The 22,948-nt window shown below is 47.4% G+C and overlaps 1 protein-coding gene across 1 annotated transcript in view; it reads right to left on the bottom strand.

The window, feature by feature from the left end:
• Positions 1-22,948, bottom strand: part of esr1 (estrogen receptor 1) — a 213,646-nt gene that overhangs the window by 81,376 nt on the left and 109,322 nt on the right. Inside the window, exon 4 of the mRNA XM_080200098.1 lies at positions 12,085-12,411. Within this exon, the coding sequence (XP_080056224.1) occupies positions 12,085-12,411 (327 nt within the window). The remainder of the gene's footprint in view (positions 1-12,084; positions 12,412-22,948) is intronic.

The raw sequence follows: 22,948 nt of genomic DNA on the forward strand, positions 1-22,948 counted from the left end.
CTTGCGTAAGTACGGCGACCAAAACTGCACACAGTACTCCAGCTGCGGCCTCACCAATGCCCTATACAGCCGCAGCAAGACCTCCCTACTTTTATATTCAATCCCCCTCGCTATGAAGGCCAGCATCCCATTCGCCTTCCTGACCACCTGCTGCACCTGCAGGCTGGGTTTTTGTGACTCATGCACAAGGACCCCGAGGTCCCTCTGCACCGTCGCCTGCTACAGTTTTTCGCCACATAAGTAATAGTCCTTCCTACCATTTTGCTATCAAATAAACCTGTTGGACTTTAACCTGATGTTGTGAGACTTCTTACTTTATCCCAGTCCAACGCCAGCATCTCCACATCATGGCTTTTATGGCCAAAAAATTTGCCGATGACACCAAGATTGGTGAAACGGCAAATTGCTTGGAGGGTGTGCAGAGTCTGCAGAAGGATCTAGATAGGCTGGGCGAATGGGCCAGGAAATGGCAAATGGAATTTAATGTTGGCAAGTGTGAGGTGGTCCACTTTGGTAGGAATGATGGTAGGAAGGACTATTACTTACGTGGCGAAAAACTGCAGCAGGCGATGGTGCAGAGGGACCTCGGGGTCCTTGTGCATGAGTCGCAAAAACCCAGCCTGCAGGTGCAGCAGGTGGTCAGGAAGGTCAATGGGATGCTGGCCTTCATAGCGAGGGGGATTGAATATAAAAGTAGGGAGGTCTTGCTGCGGCTGTATAGGGCATTGGTGAGGCCGCAGCTGGAGTACTGTGTGCAGTTTTGGTCGCCGTACTTACGCTAGGATATTTTGGCCTTGGGGGGAGTGCAGAGGAGGTTTACTAGGCTGATGCCGGAGTTGAGGGGGTTGAGCTATGAGGAGAGGCTGAATAAACTAGGCTTGTACTCGTTAGAGTTTAGAAGAATGAGGGGAGATCTCATTGAGACATATAAGATGATGAATGGGATGGATAGGATAGAGGTGGAGAGACTCTTCCCGCTCAGAAAGGACAGTAGGGCTAGGGGGCACAGCCTCAAGATAAAGGGGGGGTGGTTTAGAACGGAGTTGAGGAGGAACTTCTTCACTCAAAGGGTGGTGAATCTCTGGAATTCTCTGCCCGTTGAAGTGGTGGAGGCTGCCTCGCTAAATATTTTTAAGACGCGGGTTGATGGGTTTTTGATAAGCGAGGGGATTAAGGGTTATGGGGAGAGGGCGAGAATGTGGAACTGAGCCACGACAGATCAGCCATGATCTTATTGAATGGCGGGGCAGGTTCGAAGGGCTAGATGGCCTACTCCTGCTCCTATTTCTTATGTTCTAAATCCATCTAGCTAGTGAAATTAGTGAGATATGACCTCTCACACACAAAACCATGCTGTCTGTCACTAAGAAGACATTCAGTTCCAAATGTGTCTAGATCCTATTCTTAAGAATCTTCTCCAACAATTTCACTATCTATGACGTCAAGTTCACTGGCCTATAATTACCAGGGTTATCCTGGCTACCCTTCTTAAATAACGGGACAACATTAGCTATCCTCCAATCCTCTGGGACTTCACCAGTGGCCAATGAAGAAACAGAGATTTCTGATAGAAGCCCAACAATTTCAGCTCTTGTCTCCCTCAGTAATCTGGGATAGGTGCCATCTGGCTCTGAGAATTTATCTATCTTAATGGTTTTTAATTCGCCTAACACTTCTTCACTCATAATGATGACTTGTTCTAAAGGGTTTACATTCCCCTCCAAGACATCATCAATCGACACGTCCCTCTCCTTTGTCAATACCGATGCAAAGTCCTCGTTAAGAATCTCACCCACTTTCTTTGGTTCTACACATAATTTCCTTTCTTTGACGTTAAGTGGACAAACTCTTTCTCCAGTTCCACTCTTGTTCCTAATATGTGTATAAAATGCCTTGGGATTCTCCTTAATCCTGCCTGCCAAGGACATTTTCTGACCCTTTCTTGCCCTCCTAACTCCCTGTTTGAGCTCTTTTCTACTTTCCCTGTACTGTTCAAATGCTTTATCTGTTTTTAGTTGCCTAGACCTCATGCGTGCATCCTTTTTCTCACGAATTCCCTGGTCATCCACGGTTCCTGAATCCTGCCTTTTCTGTCCTTCTTTTTCATCGGCACATTCCTGTCCTGCACTCCTATCAACTGCTCCTTAAAATGTGGATTTACCCTCAAGTAGCATCTCCCAACAACAGCCTCCAAATCCTGCCTAATTTGGTTGTAGTTAGCCTTTCCCCAATTTAGTAACTTAACCCTAGTTCAACACTTGTCCCTTCCCATTAGTATCGTAAAGCTTACGGAATTTAGGCATCATCTTTGGACTCATCTGATGAAGGAGTCGTTCCAAAAGCTCATGATTCCAGATAAACCTGCTGGACCTTAGCCTGGTATTGTGAGACTCCTTATTGTGCCCAGCTCAATCCAATGCCGGCACATCCACCTCATCGTTGGCTCAATGTTAGGGCGGCACAGTGGTACAATGGTTAGCATTGCTGCCTCACAGCACCAGGGATCTGGGTTCGATTCTGGCCTTGGGTGACTGTCTGTGTGGAGTCTGTACATTGTCCCTGTATCTGCATGGGTTTCCTCAGGGTGCTCCAGTTTCCTTTCACAGTCCAAAGATGTGTGGGTTAGTTTGATTGGCCATGCTAAATTGCCCCTTGGCGTCCCAAGATGTGTAGGTTAGGGGATCAGTGGGGTAAATAGGTGCCGAATGTCCTCCTTCTGTACTGTTGGGATTCAATGAAAAGACCAACTTTAGCAAGGCATCTATTGTGACACTACGGTTGGGATTTTCCGGCCACGTTCACCCCAAAACTGGAAAATCCCGCCTCAGGTCGACAGGGCTTTTCATGGTTTCCCCACCACCCCCCTGCCCCCCCCCCCCCCCCCCACCGCCCCCTCCCACCCCCCCCACCCCCTCCCACCTCACCTGCTGCAATTCCTGTAGCAGGCAGAATGAGAAAACTGCCCCCTCCTGTGTCTTGAACTGTTAGAGATGTCCTATTTTGAATGAGATATTAAACTGAAGACTCTCTTACCCACTCGTTCTTCTATTTATTTATTTATTAGTATCACAAGGAGGCTAACATTAACACTGCAATGAAGTTACTGTGAAAATCCCCTACACTCCGGCGCCTGTTCGGGTAACACTGAGGGAGAATTTAGCACGGCCAGTGCGCCTAACCAGCGCGTCTTCTGGGGTGTGGGAGGAAACTGGAGCACCCGGAGGAAACCCACGCAGACACGGGGAGGAAGTACAACTCCGCACAGACTGTGGCCCAAGCCAGGTATCGAACCCGGGTCCCTGGCGCTGTGAGGCATCACTGCTAACCACTGTGGCACCCTAAATGGAGATAAAGGGAGGATAAAATATCCCATTGTGCCATTGGTCAACAGGCCGGTTTCCCAGGTAGACATTTATCCCTCAGAAAGGATCACTACAACAGATTATCCAACCTCCATCACATTTCTATTTACTGGAGCTGCGTTGCGGAGGTGGGGAGGGGGATCTGTGTGGAAAATTGCTTGTTGTACTTCATGCATTGCGACGATAACTACAGTTCAAAAGTTCCTCATAGGCGTAAAGTGCTTGGGAGTTCCAGTGCTCACAAAAGGAGCTATATAAATGCAGCTTTTCTCAGTCAAGCCTGCTGGGCAAGTTGCCTTGGTGAGTCCGTGACTCGTTCCCAGATCTCTGTACATGAAGCCACGGTGGCTACATTGGCAGCAAGCAATGGAAAATGGAGGACAGGAAGATAAAGTTTGAGCGCAGCAGTTATAGATTCGTTGGGGAAAAAAGCGGCACCAGGCCAGTTCCGCTCAGGATCTTTCCACAAAACTGACAGAACGCTGCCTCAGTTATTAATAACACAAATCAACCGAGCTTTCCAATGACTGCAGAAAACTGCTGGATGACATTAGAAAGGCTGCCAAGAATCAGACTGCCTCCAGTTGCAACTGGAGCCCCCTGCCAATTTCAGAAAGCGGTGATCCAATTGGGAGAGAAAGTGCCTCGGTTCCTCAAGGTGGCAGCCAGAGCAGCTGAAAGAGGGGCTGAAATTAAACTGGAAGGTTCTAGAGAATCCCAAGTCTTTGTTCATGAAGGAGAGGTGCGGTCACCGTTTGGTAGGTAAATCTCCTGGTGTTTGCTGGAAGCGAACTAGCTTCATGCCTTCCCGAGGCTTTCTTCAGCAAAAACACCCCTTGGGACAATAGGAGATGATAGTGCAAGGGAAAGGATACATTTTGTACCCCATGCATTCAGGATTTCCCACACGCTTTTTAACCCATAAGATATAGGAGATAGGAGCAGAATTAGGCCATTCGGCCCATTGATTCTGCTCCACCATTCAATCATGGCTGATATGATGCTCATCCCCATTCTCCTGCCCTCTCCCCTTATTGATCATGAATCTATTAATCTCTGTCTTAAAGACACTCAATGACCTGGCCTCCTCTGCCGCTACGAGTTCCACAGATCCACCAACCTCTAGCTGAAGAAATCCCTCCTCATCCCAGTTTTCAAGGAGCGTCCCTTCACTCTGAGGTTGTGACCTCGAGTTCTAATCTCTCCCACTAGTGGAAACATCCTCTCCACATCCACTCTATCCAGGCCTCCCAGTGTTCTGTAATTTTGATCAGATTCCCCCCTCATCCTTCTAAACTCCATCGAGTACAGACCCAGACTCCCCAACTACTCCTCATATGACAAACCCTTTCATTCCTGGGATCATTCTTGTGAACCTTCTCTGGACCCCCTCCAAGGCCAGCACATTCCTTCCTTAGGTATGGGGTGTAAGGCCCCTAAGGAAAACTTTTCCTTCAAGTGACACGGGAAGACTAACCCTCCCCACTTCCTCTCACCACCGCCCTCCCACGACCCCACTGCCACCGTCTATTTTACCTCACCTGTTTGACATCTCCAGTTGCGCCAAGCTGCCCAATTCTGATTTATTAATTTACAACTGGGAAATGAAAGAAATAAATCAATACTATTTTCGGCCCTGAGTGCCAAGAATGAAATTTGTATTTATGGAGCATTTTTTTCAGTTTCTCAGCCTGTTCCCAAAACACTTCATGGTCAGTGGATTAACCTCTGAAGTGGACTCACTGGGGCTCAGTTTCTGTGATTGTTGCCCCAGTCGATCACACAGTTTGAAGTTTTCTCATTTTATTTATTCGTGTTATATGTAGGCTTACATTAACATGCTTTCTGGGCTTCCTTTGTAGCCGACTTGCATCCTTGGGGCTCAAACAATGCCGAGACAGAGAACAGGAATGAGATAGACAGTCTGGTGAACTGGTGCGGCGACGATAATCTCTCCCTCAATGTCAACAAAACGAAGGAGATTGTCGTTGACTTCAGGAAGCGTAAAGGAGAACGTGCCCCTGTCTACATCAATGGGAACGAAGTAGAAAGGGTCGAGAGCTTCAAGTTTTTAGGTGTCCAGATCACTAACAACCTGTCCTGGTCCCCCCATGCCGACACTATAGTTAAGAAAGCCCACTAACGCTTCTACTTGCTCAGAAGACGAAGGAAATTTGACATGTCAGCCACGACTCTCACTAATGTTTACAGATGCATCATCGAAAGCATTCTTTCTGGTTGTACCACAGCTTGGTATGGGCTCCTGCTCTGCCCAAGACCGCAAGGAACTACAAAAGATCGTGAATGTAGCCCAATCCATCACGCGAACCAGCCTCCCCATCCATTGACTCTGTCTACACTTCCCACTGCCTCAGCAAAGTAGCCAGCATAATCAAGGACTCCACGCACCCCGGACATTCTCTTTTCCACCTTCTTCCTTCTAAAAATGATACAAAAGTCTGATGTCATGTACCTACGGACTCAAGGACAGCTTCTTCCCTGCTGCTGTCAGACCTTTGAATGGACTTACCTTGCATTAAGTTGATCTTTCTCTACGCACTAGCTATGACTGTAACACTGCATTCTGCACTCTCTCCTTTCCTTCTCTATGAACGGTATGTTTTTGTCTGTATATAGTGCAAGAAACAATAGTTTTCACTGCATGTTAATACATGTGACAATAATAAATCAAATCAAATCAAAATCTTCGCAATTTTGTCATCAACAAATGCAATAACTTTGCCTTCCCGGGAGTCTTGGGCTTCACAAATAGAGGTATCGAGTACTAACCCAGGAAGCTAAAACTGAACTTTTACTAAGTTGTAGTTAGGTCACATAGAGTATTGCAACCAATTCTGGTTACCACATTTTAGGAAGGATTTGAGAGTCCATGAAAGGTTGTAAAAGGGATCTACTGGAATGATTCTAGGGATGACGGAATTTAGCTATAAGGTCAGGTTGGAGACGCTGGGTTTGTTCCCCATGGAGTAAAGGAGAATGAGGGAAGATCAGAGAGAAGTGTATAAGACAGGCTTAGTCAAGGAAGATTACAGAGAAGCTGTTCCCATTAGCTGATTGGCTAAGGACTAGGGGGACACAGGGTTTATGGATTGGAGCAAGGAAGGATGTGATGAAGAACACTCCACACAGCATATGGTAAAGTTTAAATTTCCAAAGTTTATTTATTAGTACCACAATAGGCTTACATTAACACTGCAATGAAATTACTGTGAAAATCCCCTAGTCCCCACATTCCGAGTATACCGAGGGAGAATTTAGCATGGCCAATGCATCTAACCAGCACATCTTTCGGACTGTGCGAGGAAACCGGAGCACCCGGAGGAAACCCATGCGGACGTGGGGAGAATGTGCAGACTCCGCACAGATAGTGACTCAAGCCGGGAATCGAACGCTGGCCCCTGGTGCTATGAAGCAACAGTGCTAACCACTCTGACACCATGCCACCCTACACCAGTTATAAAGAAGGCATCAGTGTTAGTATTGAATTGGGTTGCAATCGAACATATTAAATTTGGTAATTAAGCACAGCTGTTCCCCCATGGGGAAAGGTTGAAGGAATCATTGCAAGATGATATAAACCAGTTCACTTTGGGTGTTGGGGAGGAGCTGGGTGAGTCTGTAACTTTGCATTGCTATCTTTGGATATAAACCTGGTTTAAGACAGTGGCTAGCTTCAGACGCAGTCCTCCTCAACATTCCATCATTGGAGGTAACAATCTGGATCTCTTAGCTTACCATTGCTATCTGAATTCCCAGTCCTACCCTATTCCTATCTAGAAGTGCAAATGACCCTTTCCTCTCTGAACTGACTGCAGGGTCAACATAAGCAGGTCAGATGGGGGAGGCACGGTGGCACAGTGGTTAGCACCGCTGCCTCACGGGATCAGGGTACAATTCCCGTCTTGGGTCACTGTCTGTACAAAGTCTGCACATTCTCCCTGTGTCTGCATGGGTTTTCTCCGCGTGCTTTGCTTTTGTCCCGCGGTCTGGAAGACGTGCTGGTTAGGCATGTTGGCCATGCTAAATTCTCCCTCATGTGTACCTAAACAGGCGACTAGGGGATTTTCACAGTAACTTCAGTGCAGTGTTAATGTAAGCTTACTTGCAGCACTACTAAATAAACAAAATAATAGATTGCTAACCTAAGAAGAAAGGCTTACCATGTTATTATTGTCACACGTATTAGTATACAGTGAAAAGTGTTGTTTCTTGCACGCTAAAGATCAAAGAAAATTGCAGCACAAGGACAGGCCCTTCGGCCCTCTAAGCCTGAACTAAACCCCCTACTCTTCCAGGGACCATATCCTTCAATTCCATCCAATTCATGTATTTGTCAAGACCCCCCTTTAAAAGTCTCTACCATATCTGTTTCCACTACTCCCCCCGGCAATGAGTTCCAGGCACCCACCACCCCCCTGTGTAAAAAACTTGCTTCGTATACAGACTGTAAACACAAAACATACCATTCATAGAGAAGGAAAGGACAGCGTGCAGAATGTAGTGTCACAGCCACAGCTAGGGTGTAGAGAAAGATCAGCTTAATATAGTTCTTGGGGGAAAAGGTTCAACAATAAAATACAAATGCGTTTCGTGCCCTGGTCGTGACATATTCGAGTGTCATGGCAACACATTCCAGTGCATTGCCCACCAGGCAAATGGGTACCTTTCATGACCGAGACCCTTCTTAATCTTTCCGCTATCCTTATAGTTCCACAAATCCTACAGAAATACAATAGCTGCCAAGATGTCTCGCCGTGAGCCAGGCATTTCATCACAAGAGGGCAGAAACAATTTGTAAAAACCAACCAAGCACAGAGTTCACAGCACAGAAAGAGGCTGTCAATCCTTCACTGCTACCAGTTCCTGACACACACACATACCTACGCAGGTGGGATATTGGGGCAATGGGGCCAGAGTGACAGTACCTGGCACACACACATACCTACGCAGGTGGGATATTGGGGCAATGGGGCCAGAGTGACAATATCTGGCACGCACACATACCTACGCAGGTGGGATATTGGGGCAATGGGGCCAGAGTGACAGTATCTGGCACGCACACATACCTACGCAGGTGGGATATTGGAGCTATGGAGCCACAGCGACAGTACCTGGCACACACACATACCTACGCAGGTGGGATATTGGGGTGATGGGGCCAGAGTGACAGTATTTGGCACACACACATACCTACGCAGGTGGGATATTGGGGAAATGGGGCCAGAGTGACAGTATCTGGCACACACACATACCTACGCAGGTGGGATATTGGGGCAATGGGGCCAGAGTGACAGTATCTGGCACACACACATACCTACGCAGGTGGGATATTGGGGCAATGGGGCCAGAGTGACAGTATCTGGCACACACACATACCTACACAGGTGGGATATTGGGGCAATGGAGCCAGAATTACAGTTCCTGACACACACATATGCCTACGCAGGTGAGATATTGGAGCTATAGAGCCACAGCGACAGTTCCTGACACACACACATACCTACGCAGGTGAGATATTGGAGCTATAGAGCCACAGCGACAGTTCCTGACACACACACATACCTACGCAGGTGGGATATTGGTTCTTTGGAGTCAGGGCCACGGTACCTGACATGTTATCCTATATAGTCAAACAGGCCATCAACTCTGTGCTGTCATTTGCTTCTACGTGAATCCCCCCTCCCCCCAGTCTAATCCCCCTCTCCTTTCATATAACCTCAGCAATCACCACCCTTTGACGTTCAGTGTGTTACCATCACTGAATCCTCCACATTCTTGGGGTTACCATTGACCAGAAACTCAACTGGACAAGTCATATAAACACAGTGGCTACAAGACACGTCAGAGGCTTGGAATACTGTGGCGAGCAACTCACCTCCTGACTCCCCAAAGCCTATCCATCATAGAAATCAAGAGGATCCCTACAATGTAGAAGGAGGCCATTTGGCCCATCGAGTCTGCACTGAAAGCAATCCATCCAGGCCCTCTCCCCATAATCCCACATATTACCCCGCTACAAGGCACAAGTCAGGAGTGTGATGGAATACTCCCCACTTGCCTGGATGGGTGCAGCTCCAACAACACTCAAGAAGCTTGACACCATCCAGGACAAAGCAGCCTGCTTGATTGACACCACATCCACAAACATTCACTCCCTCCACCACCAACGCTCAGTAGCAGCAGTGTGTACTATCTACAAGGTGCACTGCAGCAATTCACCAAAGATCCTTAGACAGCACCTTCCAAACCCACGTCCACTTCCATCTAGAAGGACAAGGGCAGCAGAAACATGGGACCACCAGCACCTGCAAGTTCCCCTCCAAACCACTCAGCATCCTGACTTGGAAATATATCGCCGTTCCTTCATAGTCGCTGGGTCAAATTCCTGGAATTCCCTCCCTAGCGGCATTGTGGGTCAACCCACAGCACGTGGACTGCAGCGGTTCAGGAAGGCAGCTCACCACCACCTTCTCAACTCAGGATGGGCAATAAATACTGGCCAGGCAGCAATGCCCGTGTTTCACGAGTGAATAAAAGAAAATGGTTTGTGGCAATGATTTGTACCTGTAGTTTAAGATTACTCTTGTAACTGCGCATGAATGTTTTGTCAGATATCAAACCCACACAATCCTGTTGAGGCACATGTTCTATGCCTCTCACACATCTCCCAATTTTGTACAATTGGACACAACATGCCACACATTCCATTATAACAATGGTTTATTCATCGCCTTTCAAACCAAACACTCTGCATTCTGCGTTGAGAGAGGCTGGCACTGTGTTCTAGCCAGTAAAATAAGATCCCAAAAGAGAAAATGCTGGAAAATCTCAGCAGGTCTGGCAGCATCTGTAAGGAGCGAAAAGAGCTGATCTTTCCAGTCCAGCTGACCCTTTGTCAAAGCTAAAAGGTGTAGAAAGCGGGAGATATTTGTACTGCAGGGTGTGGGAATGAAAGATGAGTCATAGCCACAGAAACCAGGGGAAATGCTGCTAATGGCAGCCCATAGAGAGAACAAAGGGTGTGAATGGCCAAACAGAAATCAGAGGGTAAACTGTGACAGATGAAGATGTTGGAGGGAGGGGGAATAGGTGGGTGAGAGGTAAAATTTAGAAAAAGGGGGAAAGAGGAAGCAAAGGGAGAGAAAAGGTAATAAAAGGGGATAAAATAGGGGGAAAGAATTGGGGAGAAAAAAATGAAGAAAGACAATAAAGAAATAAAAGGCAGAGATTAGTAAAACATTAAATAAAATGAAAATAAAGGGGTCAAGGTGGGGTAGAGCTAATCTTGGGGTCAAGCTTCTCTCTTTGTCTTTTGGTTTCAGATTCCAGCATCTGCAATAATTTGCATGTATCCAGTAAAAAAGATATTTAAACATCAAAGAAATGATGTGTGATTTCCACGGACTCGAGCAGTTTGAGATTTGTACATTTGGCAGAGATAACCAAGGTAATGTAAGCTGCATCGCTCTCAGTCTTTGTAGCCAAGGCACGAAAGAACACTGAGCAAACTTGGAACAAGGTCATATATCAGAATGAAGGTTATATTTGAATATATTCATTCATCTGCCCTTTGTTCTGACACATGTCACATTTAGATAAACGTGAGGCGATTTTGGTAGTTCGAACCAGGGCAGAATTTACTCAGTTTACTCAGCTGGCGTTGGACTGGGGTGGGCACTGTAAGAAGTCTCACAATACCAGGTTAAAGTCCAACAGGTCTATTTGGAATTACAAGCTTTTGGAGCGCTGCTCCTTCATCAGATGAGTCTGACTCTTGGTCTGACTCAGGTTGACTCAACTGAGGAAGTAGCAGTGCTCCAAAAGCTTGTGATCTCAAATAAACCTATTGGACTTTAACCTGATGTTGTGAGACTTGTTACCCAGTTACTGGTAGGGCACTGGGGAGAGGTACAGAACAAAGAGATGTGGGGGCACATGTTCATAGCTCCTTGAAAGTGGAGTCACAGGTGGACAGGGTGGTGAAGAAGGAATTTGGTATGCTTGGTTTCATTGGTCAGAACATTGAGTACAGGTGTTGGGATGTCTTGTTGAAGTTGTACAAGACGTTGATAAGGCCACACTTGGAATACTGTGTACAATTCTGGTCACCCTATTATGGAAAGGATATTATTAAACTAGAAAGAATGCAGAAAAGATTTACTAGGATGCTACCGGGACTTGATGGTTTGAGTTGTAAGGAGAGGCTGGATAGGCTGGCACTTTATTCCCTGGAGTGTAGGAGGCTGAGGGGTGATCTTATCGAGATCTATGAAATAATGAGAGACATAGATAAGGTCGATAGTCAACATCTTTTCCCAAAGGTAGGAGAGTCTAAAACTAGAGGGCATAGGTTTAAGGTGAGAGGAGAGAGATGCAAAAGGGCCCAGAGGGGCAATTTCTTTCACACAGAGAGTATCTGGAACAAGATGCCAGAGGTAGTAGCAGAGGTGGGTACAATTTTGTCTTTTAAAAAGCATTTAGACAGTTACACGGGTAAGATGCGTAAAGAGGGATATGGGCCAAATGAAGGCAATTGGGGTTAAAAAAAAGGGCAGTATGGACAAGTGGGATTGAAGGGCCTATTTCCATGCTGTAAACTTCTATGACTCTATGTCATCTCTGCGTATGCTCATGCGATGACCTTTACTGTTGCGAGTTAGAAAAGACATTGAAGAGGATAGCAAAAGCCCTCTGGTCCTACCTGGAACTTTCTTAGCCCAGATGATCATGTGTACCAATTCCTTATCGGCCAGGTTTGTTAGCAGAGTCATCATGGAGGCCTCGGTGAACGGCTTGCTGGGATCGTGTTCAGAGTAAACCATGGGTGGCTCGGCCTCCAGCAGCGTGCTGAGAATCTCATCCGATGTCAAGGCCAGCACCGAGCTCTGCTTGGCATTCCTCTGGACTGGGCACAGGCTGCTGGTGGCTGGCCGGTTGGCGACCCCGGGACTTTTGATGACGTGATCCTTCTCGTCTTTCCTCCGCTTGTGTTTCAGCATCCTCCCGCCCCGCCGGTCCTTCCGGATACCTGGCAATCGGAGAGAGGAAAGGTAAAAGCCCAACCTGCTTACAGGGTCTGCATCGGCCAGTCAGAGTCCCGGGGCGTGAGCGTACCGGCCACACTCCCACTGCCACAAGGTCGGAGAATTTGGAGTCCAACCTTTAAATGTGACCTTCAAACCCATCTAACCTCTTGGGTGGATGTTTTGTTTTGGTTTATTATTGTCACACGTATTAACATATAGTGAAAAGTATTGTTTCTTGTGCGCTATACGGACAGAGCATACCATTCATAGAGAAGGAAAGGAGAGAGTGCAGAATGTAATGTTACAGTCCTAGCTAAGGTGTAGAGAAAGATCAACTTAATATATGGTAAGTCCATTCAAAAGTCTAACAGCAGCAGGGAAAAAGCTGTTCTTGAGTCAGTTGGTACGTGGCCCCAGACTTTTGTATCTTTTTCCCAATGGAAGAAGGTGGAAGAGAGAATGTCCTGGGTGCCTGGAGTCCTTGATTATGCTGCCTGCTTTGATGAGGCAGCGGGAAGTGTAGACAGAGTCAATGGATGGGAGGCTGGTTTGCCTGATGGATTGGGCTACGTTCACAACCCTTTGTAATTTATTAGACGGAGCAGGAGCCCATACCAAGCTGTGATACAACCAGAAAGGATGCTTTCTATGGTGCATCTGTAAAAATTGGATGTAAACTATTTAGTTGGACGGGGAGCAGGAGAACTCTCCCTGGTGCACTGACCAATATTTATCCCACAATCAACATCACAGAAAAGCAGATAACTTGGTCACAATCGCATTTTTCTGTTTGTCGGAGTTTGCTGTGCGCAAATTGGGTGCTGTCTTAGCTACTTTAGAACATGCTTCGAAAGTCCCACAAAGACTGTGAGACATCTGGAGGTCACAAACAGTTATGAACTCGAGTCTCTCTCGCTCAGATTCGATCTGATCGCTCTGCCTGCATTCCTCCTATCCTCCAGAAGGCGGACTCATGAGCACTCCGGAGACGGGAACAGCAGCCACTGATATGAAGCCCGTGACCAAACAGAACGCCATGAGCACAATGACCTTTCAACCTCTTATCCTTCATCTTAACATCAGAAATAATACAACTGAGCCCATGGCCTAAGGGCCTAACCTTCAAGTGAATGGCCAGTGTTGCTGCACTGACTCTCCAGAGATAACATCCCCTTAAACTCTTTCAAGCTCAAATGTTTCACCTGGTGAGAGAGAGAGAGAGAGACACCTGAGGTAAAGTCTACCCCTTCCCCAACTCTCTGGCCGGAATATTACCACCTCGTCCGCCCCTGCTCGCAGAACGGAATTCTCCATTGGCAGGATTTTATGAGCTATGCCCGAGCGAGGTCGTAAATAGCAGTAGCTGTGTCAAAGGTCAGCTTACTGCGCAGTGATATCAAAGCTAATATCCCCCCCGGATGGCAAGGAATCCGCATGCCTGGTTCTCTCTGGGATTCATGTTGGACTCAATCAATCTCAGCCATTCTAAGAAAATAGCATGATGGGTACAGCCGTAGGCCATTCAGTCCCTTGGACCGATTTACAGAAACCTTACAGTGCAGAAGGGGGCCATTCGGCCCATCGGGTCTGCATCGAGAACTATCCCAACCAGGCCCCATCCCGGTAACCCCAAATATTTAACCTGCTAATCCCCCTAACCTACACATCCCGAGACACTGAGGGGCAATTTAGCACAGCCAACCCACCTAACCCGCACGTGGGAAGAAACCGGAGCACCCGGAGGAAACCCATGCAGGCACGGGGAGAATGTGCAAACTCCACACAGACAGTGACCCAAGCTGGGAATCGAACCCAGGTCTCTGGCGCCATGAATGTTAACCACTATTGTGCTATTCAGTTAGATAATGGCTGGGTTGTACCTCAGCTCCACTTACTCTCGTTCCTTCCACACTCCTTGATGTAATTACCCATCAAATCGCTATTAAGGGGTGGAGTTTTCATTTGGGGAATATTTTAACAGCCTGAGGTTACAGATGAAAGTTTCCCTCGGAGGAGCTGGGGAATGTCATTGTCTCAAAGCCAAGGGGTGGGCTTAAACCCCACCCCAGTAACTAAGCTGAAACTTCTAGTGCTGCGCTGAGGGAGCTCTGCGCTATAAAAGGCAAGGTCTTGTTGGCCCACTTGGGTGGCCACTATTTGTTTTTTTATTATTAATGTCACAGATAGGTTTATATTAACAGTGCAGTGAAGTTACTGTGAAAATCCCCTAGTCGCCACATTCTGGCGCCTGTTTGGGTAACACTGAGGGAGAATTTCGCATGGTCAATGCACCGAACCAGCACATCTTTCAGACAATGGGAGGAAGCCATGGCACCCAGAGGAAACCCACTCAGACATGGGTAGAATGTGCAGATTCTGCACAGACGGTGACCCAAGCCGGGAATCGAACCCGGGTCCCTGGCACTGTGAGACAGCACTGTCACTGTGCCACCCTGAAATAGGGCCGAGAGGTTCCCTCAACCAACAACACCAATAACAAGCTGTCTGCTCATTAATCTCAATGCAGTTTGTGGGATCTTGCTATGCATACATTGGCTGCTGTGCGTCCCATGTTAGAACAATCACTGCCCTTCAAGCGTAGTGCATTTGTCGTGAAGAGATCCTTAGATCCTGAAGGAAATGTGAGATTTTATTCTGGTACACAGGGAAACAGGTTTATGATTTGATCGGATAGTTAGGCAGCGGGTCTATACTATGGAGAAAATGTTACCAGAACAAATGTGTTCGACAGTGTGCAAGTGTTTAAAAGGATACAGGAGCAGGACATTGTGTAAGTACTTTGGGTATGTATAAATGGGGACCGCTGGAACACCAGAGGGTGTGAGGAGAGCAGTGAGATTGACCAATGTCAATATACTCTCTCAGTAAAGAAAAACTCTGTGTGGGTGTGATCTTATCCAACATGCACGCCACGCTCCCACTGCAGCAAGCTCGGAGAATTTGGCAGCTAGCTAAATCTCAGTTCACTGCGGCGGGATAGGAAAATCCCACCAGTGTGAACGGTGGTAAGATGTGTCTTGATTTTGACTTCTTCAACTGGCTTTGGTCTCTATTAACGTTAAACAACCGTGCGCTTCCTCTTCCTGCATCTCCTACATGCTACACTATGGCTACAGCAGAGATAGAGACAGGCTGCTCACATCCCTGCTCCTACTGTTCTGACGCTCTTGGCCAATGTCCTTTGTGTTTCGAAGCCTGTGCGGGTGCTCTGCAGGCTGTTCCTCCTGCACTGCACAGGGGCAGACCCAGCCACTGGAAGAGGAGGCAGTGTGTGAGGTATTGACCCCTGGTGCGGATGGGGTGTTGTGGCAACAGGTGAGAAGTGGAAAGTGCATTAAGCAAGTTCCCACCTCCACATTCCCTTTCCCCACCCCTGGCCCACTCACATTTTTGGGTGGATTTTCAATGGCGCACTGAAGGCCCATAGAATCCCTACAGTGCAAGAAGAGTCCACTCGGCCCATTGAGGCCACATCTCTGAAAGAGAACCTCCCTTCTGTCCTTTCCCTGTAACACGCATTTACCATGTCTAATGCTCCTAACTCGCACATCTTTGAACACTAAGGGACAATCTAGTGTAGCTGATCCACCAAACTTAAGCACCTTTGGACAATAAGGGACAATTTCCCATGGCCAGTCCACCTAACCTACACATCTTTGGACACTAAGGGGTAATTTAGCATGGCCAATCCACCTAACCTTCACATCTTTGGACACTAAGGGGTAATTTAGCATGGCCAATCCATCTGACCTGCACATCTTTGGACACTAAGGGTCAATTTAGCATGGCCAATCCACCTAACCTGCACATCTTTGGACACTAAGGGTCAATTTAGCATGGCCAATCCACCTAACCTGCACATCCTTGGACACTAAGGGTCAATTTAGCATGGCCAATCCACCTAACCCGCACATCTTTGGACACTAAGGGTCAACTTAGCATGGCCAATCCACTTAACCCACACATTGTTGAACACAAAGGGACAATTTAGCATGGCCAATCCCCCAAACCCTCACATCTTTGGACAATAAGGGACAATTTAGCATGGCCAATCCCCCAAACCCTCACATCTTTGGACAATAAGGGACAATTTAGCATGGCCAATCCACCTAACCCGCACACCTTTGGACACTAAGGGGCAATTTAGCATGGCCAATCCACCTAACCCGCACACCTTTGGACACTAAGGGGCAATTTAGCATGGCCAATCCACCTAACCTACACATCTTTGGACACTAAGGGACAATTTAGCATGGCTAATCCACCTAACCTACACATCTTTGGACACTAAGGGACAATTTAGCATGGCTAATCCACCTAACCTGCACATCTTTGGACACTAAGGGACAATTTAGCATGGCTAATCCACCTAACCTGCACATCTTTGGACACTAAGGGACAATTTAGCATGGCCAATCCACCTAACCCACACATTGTTGGACACTAACGGGCAATTTAGCAAGGCCAATCCACCTAACCTACACATCTTTGGACACTAAGGGTAATTTAGCATGGCCAATCCACACATCTTTGGAGTATGGGAGGAAACCGGAGCACCTGGAGAAAACCCACGCAGACACAGGGAGAACATGCAAATGCCACACAGACAGTGACCCGAGGCCAGGGTTGGAAGATCCCACCACTGGCCAGTGGGCTCTGCTGCTACACGACACAGGGTTGGTGGGGGGGGGTCAGAAAATCTTCCACCAAGGAAGACCTGCATTTATATAGCACCTTTCATAACCACAACATATCCCAAAGCGCTTTACCTACCAACACAGTGCTTTTCTTTTTAGGTGTGGTGATCCAATTTGTGCACAGCAAGATCCCACAAACACAGCAATCAGATAACAATCAGGGTCGTCTGTTTCTGTGATGTTGGTTGAGGGATAAGTGTTAGCCAAGAGGGTCTCTCCGCCCTCTCTCAGTATTGCGCTTTGGGATCTTTTACCCCACCCTGAGAAGTTTCATCCAAAAGGCAGCATCACTGGCAGCTCAGCACTCCTTCAGTGCTGCACTAAAGTGCAAAGTGGAACTGGAATAAGAGTAATGGGAATGAGAGGAGCACAGATAAAAGATAGGATGGGCAGAGGGGAGGGGGCAGAGAAGCAGAAGTAGGTAAGTGACGGGGGGAGGAGTGGGGGGGGGGTGATCACCAGATTTTACAGATAGAGGAATAGAAGAAAAGGAAGGGGGGAAATATCTCACTGTTGGGAAATGTCAGCTCAAATGTAAGGGGGAGGGGGTGGTTTCACGGGAGGGGGAGGGACACAACTATCCATTTACCCCGTCTACACTTCCCGCCGCCTCGGAAAAGCAGCCATCATAAATAAGGACCCCACGCACCCCGGACATTCTCTCTTCCACCTTCTTCCATTGGGAAAAAGATACAAAAGTCTGAGATCACGTACCAACCGGCTCAAGAACAGCTTCTTCCCTGCTGCCATCAGACTTTTGAATGGACCCACCTTACATTAAATTGATCTTTCTCTACACCCTAGCTATGACTGTAGCATTACATTCTGCACTCTCTCCCTTCCTTCTCTATGAGCGGTATGGTTTGTCTGTATCGCGCGCAAGAAACAATACTTTTCACTGTATACTAATACATGTGACAATAATAAATCAAATCAAGTCAAACCAAAAACATCTAAGGGTGGCACGACGGCACAGTGGTTAGCACTACGGTCTCACAGCCCCAAGAACTCGGGTTCGATTCCGGCCTTGGGTGACCGTGGAGCGATTCTATAACGAAACCATGAGGGGCCTGCATGGGGTAGGCAGACGGGAAGGAAGTGTGGCCCTCGGCAGGGGGCTGAGAGTCAGAGGTGATTAACAAAAGAAGCAAAGAGATCACGAGGAAGAACACTTACTGCGCAGTGAATGGTTAGGATCGGGAATGCACTGTCTGAGAGTGTGGTGGGGGCTGAGTCAGCCGAGGCTTTCGAAAGAGAAATAGAATTATTATCAGAGGAGGAAAGGTTGTTGAACAATGGGAGGGAAAGTTGGGAGCATAAGGATTTGCTCCTGCAAAGATTTGGCACACCTACGTGTGAATTCGGAGCCAGAGTAGGCCACTCGGCCCGTCACGCCTGTTGTGCCATCCAGTAAGGTCATGGCTGATCCAATTGTAACCTCGACCTCTCCAATAACCTTACACCTCGTTAGTCAGGAATCTATCTCACTCTGCCATAAAAATATTCAAAGACTCTGCTTTGAGGAAGAGAGTTCCAGAGACTCACTACCCTCTGAGAGGAAGAAATTCTTCTCGTCTCCATGTTAAATGGGCGACCCCATATTTTGAAACCGTGACCCCTCCCTCCCCCCCACTTTCTAGATTCTCTCACAAGAGGAAACATTCCCTCCACCCTGACAATACTCCTCGGACTTTTAAACGTTCCGATCAAGTCGCCCCTTATACAACAGGCAGAATGTCTTTCTCCTGTACCACAACTCCGCTACCAAGCTATGCTTCCATCACTTCTGTGCAGCAAACAACAATGGAATTTACGACCAGATAATCTGTCTTGGTGATGTTGGTTGAAAGATAAATACTAACCAGAACACTGATAAGTACTTCCTCGTTCTTCTTCAAATTAGAAACGTAGAAACTAGAAGCAGGAGGAGGCCATTTGGCCCTTCGAGCCTGCTCCCCCATTCATTTTGATCACGGCTTATCATCAAATTCAATATCCTGATCCCCCCTTCCCCCCCAGATCCCTTGATTCCGTTATCCTCAGGAGCTATATCTAATTTCTTCTTGAAATCAGACGACATTTTGACCTCAATTACTTTCTGTGGCAACAAATTCCACACATTCACCTCTGGGTGCCCTCCTCACCTCAGTTCTAAAAGGTTTACCCCTTTCCTCAACCTATGACCCCTAGTTCTGGATTCCCCCACCATTGGGAACATTCTTTCTGAATCTACCCTGTCTAACCCTGTTCAAATTTTTATAAGTTTCCATGAGATCCCCTCTCACTCTTTTAAACGCCAGTGAATATAATCCTAACTGACTTAGTCTCTCCTCCTATGACAGACCTGCCACCCCTGGGCAGCCCAGTGGCAGAATGGTTAGCACTACTGCTTCACAACGCCAGGGACCTGGGTTCAATTCCCGCCTTGGGTCACTGTCTGTGTGGAGTCTGCACATTCTCCCCATGTCTGCGTGGGTTTCCTCCGGGTGCTCTGGTTTCCTCCCACACTGGTTAGGTGCATTGGCCATGCCAAATTCCCCCTGAAAATACCTGAACAGTCACTGGAGTGTGGCGACTAGGGGCTTTTCACAGTAACTTCATTGCAGTGTTAATATCAACCTACTTGTGACATTTTAAATTTCAGCCTGGTAAACCTTCGCTGAATTTCCTCTACAGCAAAGGCCAAAGGTATGCTGGTTAGGTGGATAGGTCATACTAAATTGTCCCTTCGTGTCAGGAGGACTAACTAAGGTAAATGCATGGGGTTATGGAGATAGGACCTGGGTGGGATTGCAGTCGGTGTAGACTCGATGGGCCAAATGGCCTCATTCTGCACTGTTGGGCACTGTCGTGTGGCGATTAGGGGATTTTTGCAGGAACTTCATTGCGGTGTTAATGTAAGCCTTACTTGTGATTAACAAATAAATAAACTTCAAATTTTCAATTTCCTCAGATAAAGACTCAAAAGGTTTGGGATTTGGGTTGGCAGGTGAATGGGGGGGGGGTGGGTCAGTGCTGGTCTTTTGTTGGGGACTGGGGGAGCTGTCAGTGGAGGGGGGGGAAGGTGGATTGTTGGTCCGAGCCTCTGTAAGACAAACTAGGCAGAGACGTCAGATTTCCCGATACTGCGGACCTGCCAGGTACAAGCTGTGCCTGCGATGGAGGGTGTGTCTGCTGGGATCTGGGCCAGTGCAGCTTTGGATCCAGTGCGTTTAACAATTCTCCTGTACTGAGAGTGCAGTTCACACGTATCTGTTCACTTTATCACAGCCCAGGAACATGGGTGGGCCAGTTTTGAGTACGCCACACCTGGAATCTCGGCAGTGTGGACTGCTGTGTACATGTTCCAGGTTACAGTATCGTGTTTCTAATCACTCTTGTTTCTTGTTTAACACAATCCATGGCTCTGATCTTCACAGTTCAATTACTTTCTGAGTAAATAAGCTGTCCAATGGGCAGAGCATTCAGTAAACAACACAATTTACTCCTGATTAATCCTTTGATTTCTATTACAACTCAAAACAAGAATGTCCAACCTCTTTTTTTTCAATCTGTTCTGTGACTCATTTTATACTCCACGGACTATCGTCACTCTGATTGATGGATTGATTTTTAAAATCTTACAAAGAACAAAAGTGTGTTACTGAGCCAGCTGGCAATCGCCTTTGACTGTCCCCCAATTTGTGGATGACGGCTGCTCTGGGGAGGGTTGCGGGCGGGGGGTGGGGGTGGGGAGGGTGGTGGTGTCGTGTGTTCCTGTCATGGGTCTTCATGCGTTGAGGGTGGCACAGTGATTAGCACCACTGCCTCACAGCGCCAGTGACCCAGGTTCATTCCCGGCCTTGGTTCACTGTCTGCGCCGAGTCTGCACATTCTCCCCGTGTCTGCGTGGGTTTCCTCCCACGGTCTGAACGGTGTGCTGGATAGGTTGATTGGCCCATGCTAAATTGCCCCTTAATGTCAGGAGGATTAGCAGAGGTCGTCAGGATAGGGCCAGGGTGGGATTGTGATTGGTGCAGACGTGATGGGCTATATCAACTACTTCTGCACTGTAGGGATTCTGTGATTCTGTGACTGAATATCTCAACCTGGAGATCTTTGGGCACATGAAGCAGGGCAGACCATAAATTAATGGAATCCAGAATGAGTGATACAGACATCACTTAGATCTTTACTCCTAATGATGACATAATCCAGTCAATGCATTGATTTAGGATGCCTCCATGTTGATTTGCAGTAGACATGACATATGTATATATACTGTATGTTGGGGGTTTGGAGTGCGGACTGCCCCTTTAAGAGTGCAGGTCAGGTGACCCCTAGGCAATTAGCTCCTCCCTGTGTGAGACCCAGTTGTGCAATCTGAGATCTGACTATGAATGAGTGCACGCCTTAAGTGACCAAGCCTACCTCGTGATTCTTTATGCTCCTTAGTCCAACGGGGCACACATAATAATAACAATGGCCTAGAGGTAATATTGCCGGATTATTAATCCAGAAACTCAGCTAATGTTCTGGGGATCCGGGTTCAAATCCCACCATGGCAGATGACAGAATTTGAACTTAATCAAAGGTATCTGGGATTAAGAATCTACTGATGACCATGAAACTATTGTCGGAAAAACTGATCTGGTTCACTAATGTCCTTTAGGGAAGGAAATCTGCCGTCCTTACCCAGTCTGGCCTACACGTGACTCCAGAGCCACAGCAATGTGGTTGACTCTCAACTGTCCTCTGGATGGGCAATAAATACTGGCCAACCAGCGACGTCCATGTGTCAGGAATGAATAAAAAAAGGAGACGGTACTTTGTTACCTTTGGGCCACTTTGTCATCAGGAGAACAACCCTTTTTCCCAATGCCCAGCCCTGGCACTAAGTCCCCGGGAGGATGACTCTTTCCTGTTTTGGGATGGCAGTGAGTTCTTCATCCTCAGCAAGGTGTTCATTGGGCACAAAACTCCCAGGACTCTCTTAAGGTTAACATGCAGGTTCAGTTGGCAGTTAGGAAGGCAAATTCAATGTTAGCACTCATTTCTAGAGGGCTAGAATACACGAGCAGGGATGCACTGCTGAGACTGTAGGGGTCCAGAGGAGGTTCACAAGAATGATCCCAGGATGAAGGGTTTGTCATATGAGGATTGGTTGAGGAGTCTGGGTCTGTACTCGATGGAGTTTAGAAGGATGAGGAGGGACTAATCAAAACATATAGAATACTGAGAGACCCCGATAGAGTGGACGTGGAGAGGATGTCTCTACTAGTGGGAGAGACTAGAACTCAAGGGCACAACCTCAGAGTGAAGGGACGCTCCTTTAAAATTGAGATGAGGAGTAATTTCTTCAGCCAGAAGATGATGTATCTGTGGAACTCGTTGCCACAAAGGGCAGATAGGTAGGTTCTTGATCAATAAGACGATCAAGGGATACAGAGAGAAGGCAGGAGAATGGGGATGAAAATGAGGATGGGGCGGCACAGTGGCACAGTGGTTAACTCTGCTGCCTCAGAACCCCAGGGACCTGGGTTCAATTTCCCAGCTTGGGTCACTGTCTGTGTGGAGTCTGCACATTCTCCCTGTTGTCTGCATGGGTTTCCTCCGGGTGCTCCGGTTTCCTCCGACAGTCTGAAAGCCGTGCTGGTTAGGTGTATTGACTATGCTAAATTCTCCCTCAGTGTACCGGAGTGTGGCGACTAAGGGATTTTCACAGTAACTTCCTTGCAGTGTTAATGTAAGCCGATTTGTGGCAAATTAATAAACTTTAACTTTGAGAATCATATTAGCCATGATTGAATAGTGGAGCAGATTCGATGGGCTGAATGGCCTC

This window comes from Carcharhinus amblyrhynchos, chromosome 12 (genome assembly GCF_965287045.1).
Source record: "Carcharhinus amblyrhynchos chromosome 12, sCarAmb.v2.hapA, whole genome shotgun sequence".
Taxonomy (NCBI): domain Eukaryota; kingdom Metazoa; phylum Chordata; class Chondrichthyes; order Carcharhiniformes; family Carcharhinidae; genus Carcharhinus; species Carcharhinus amblyrhynchos.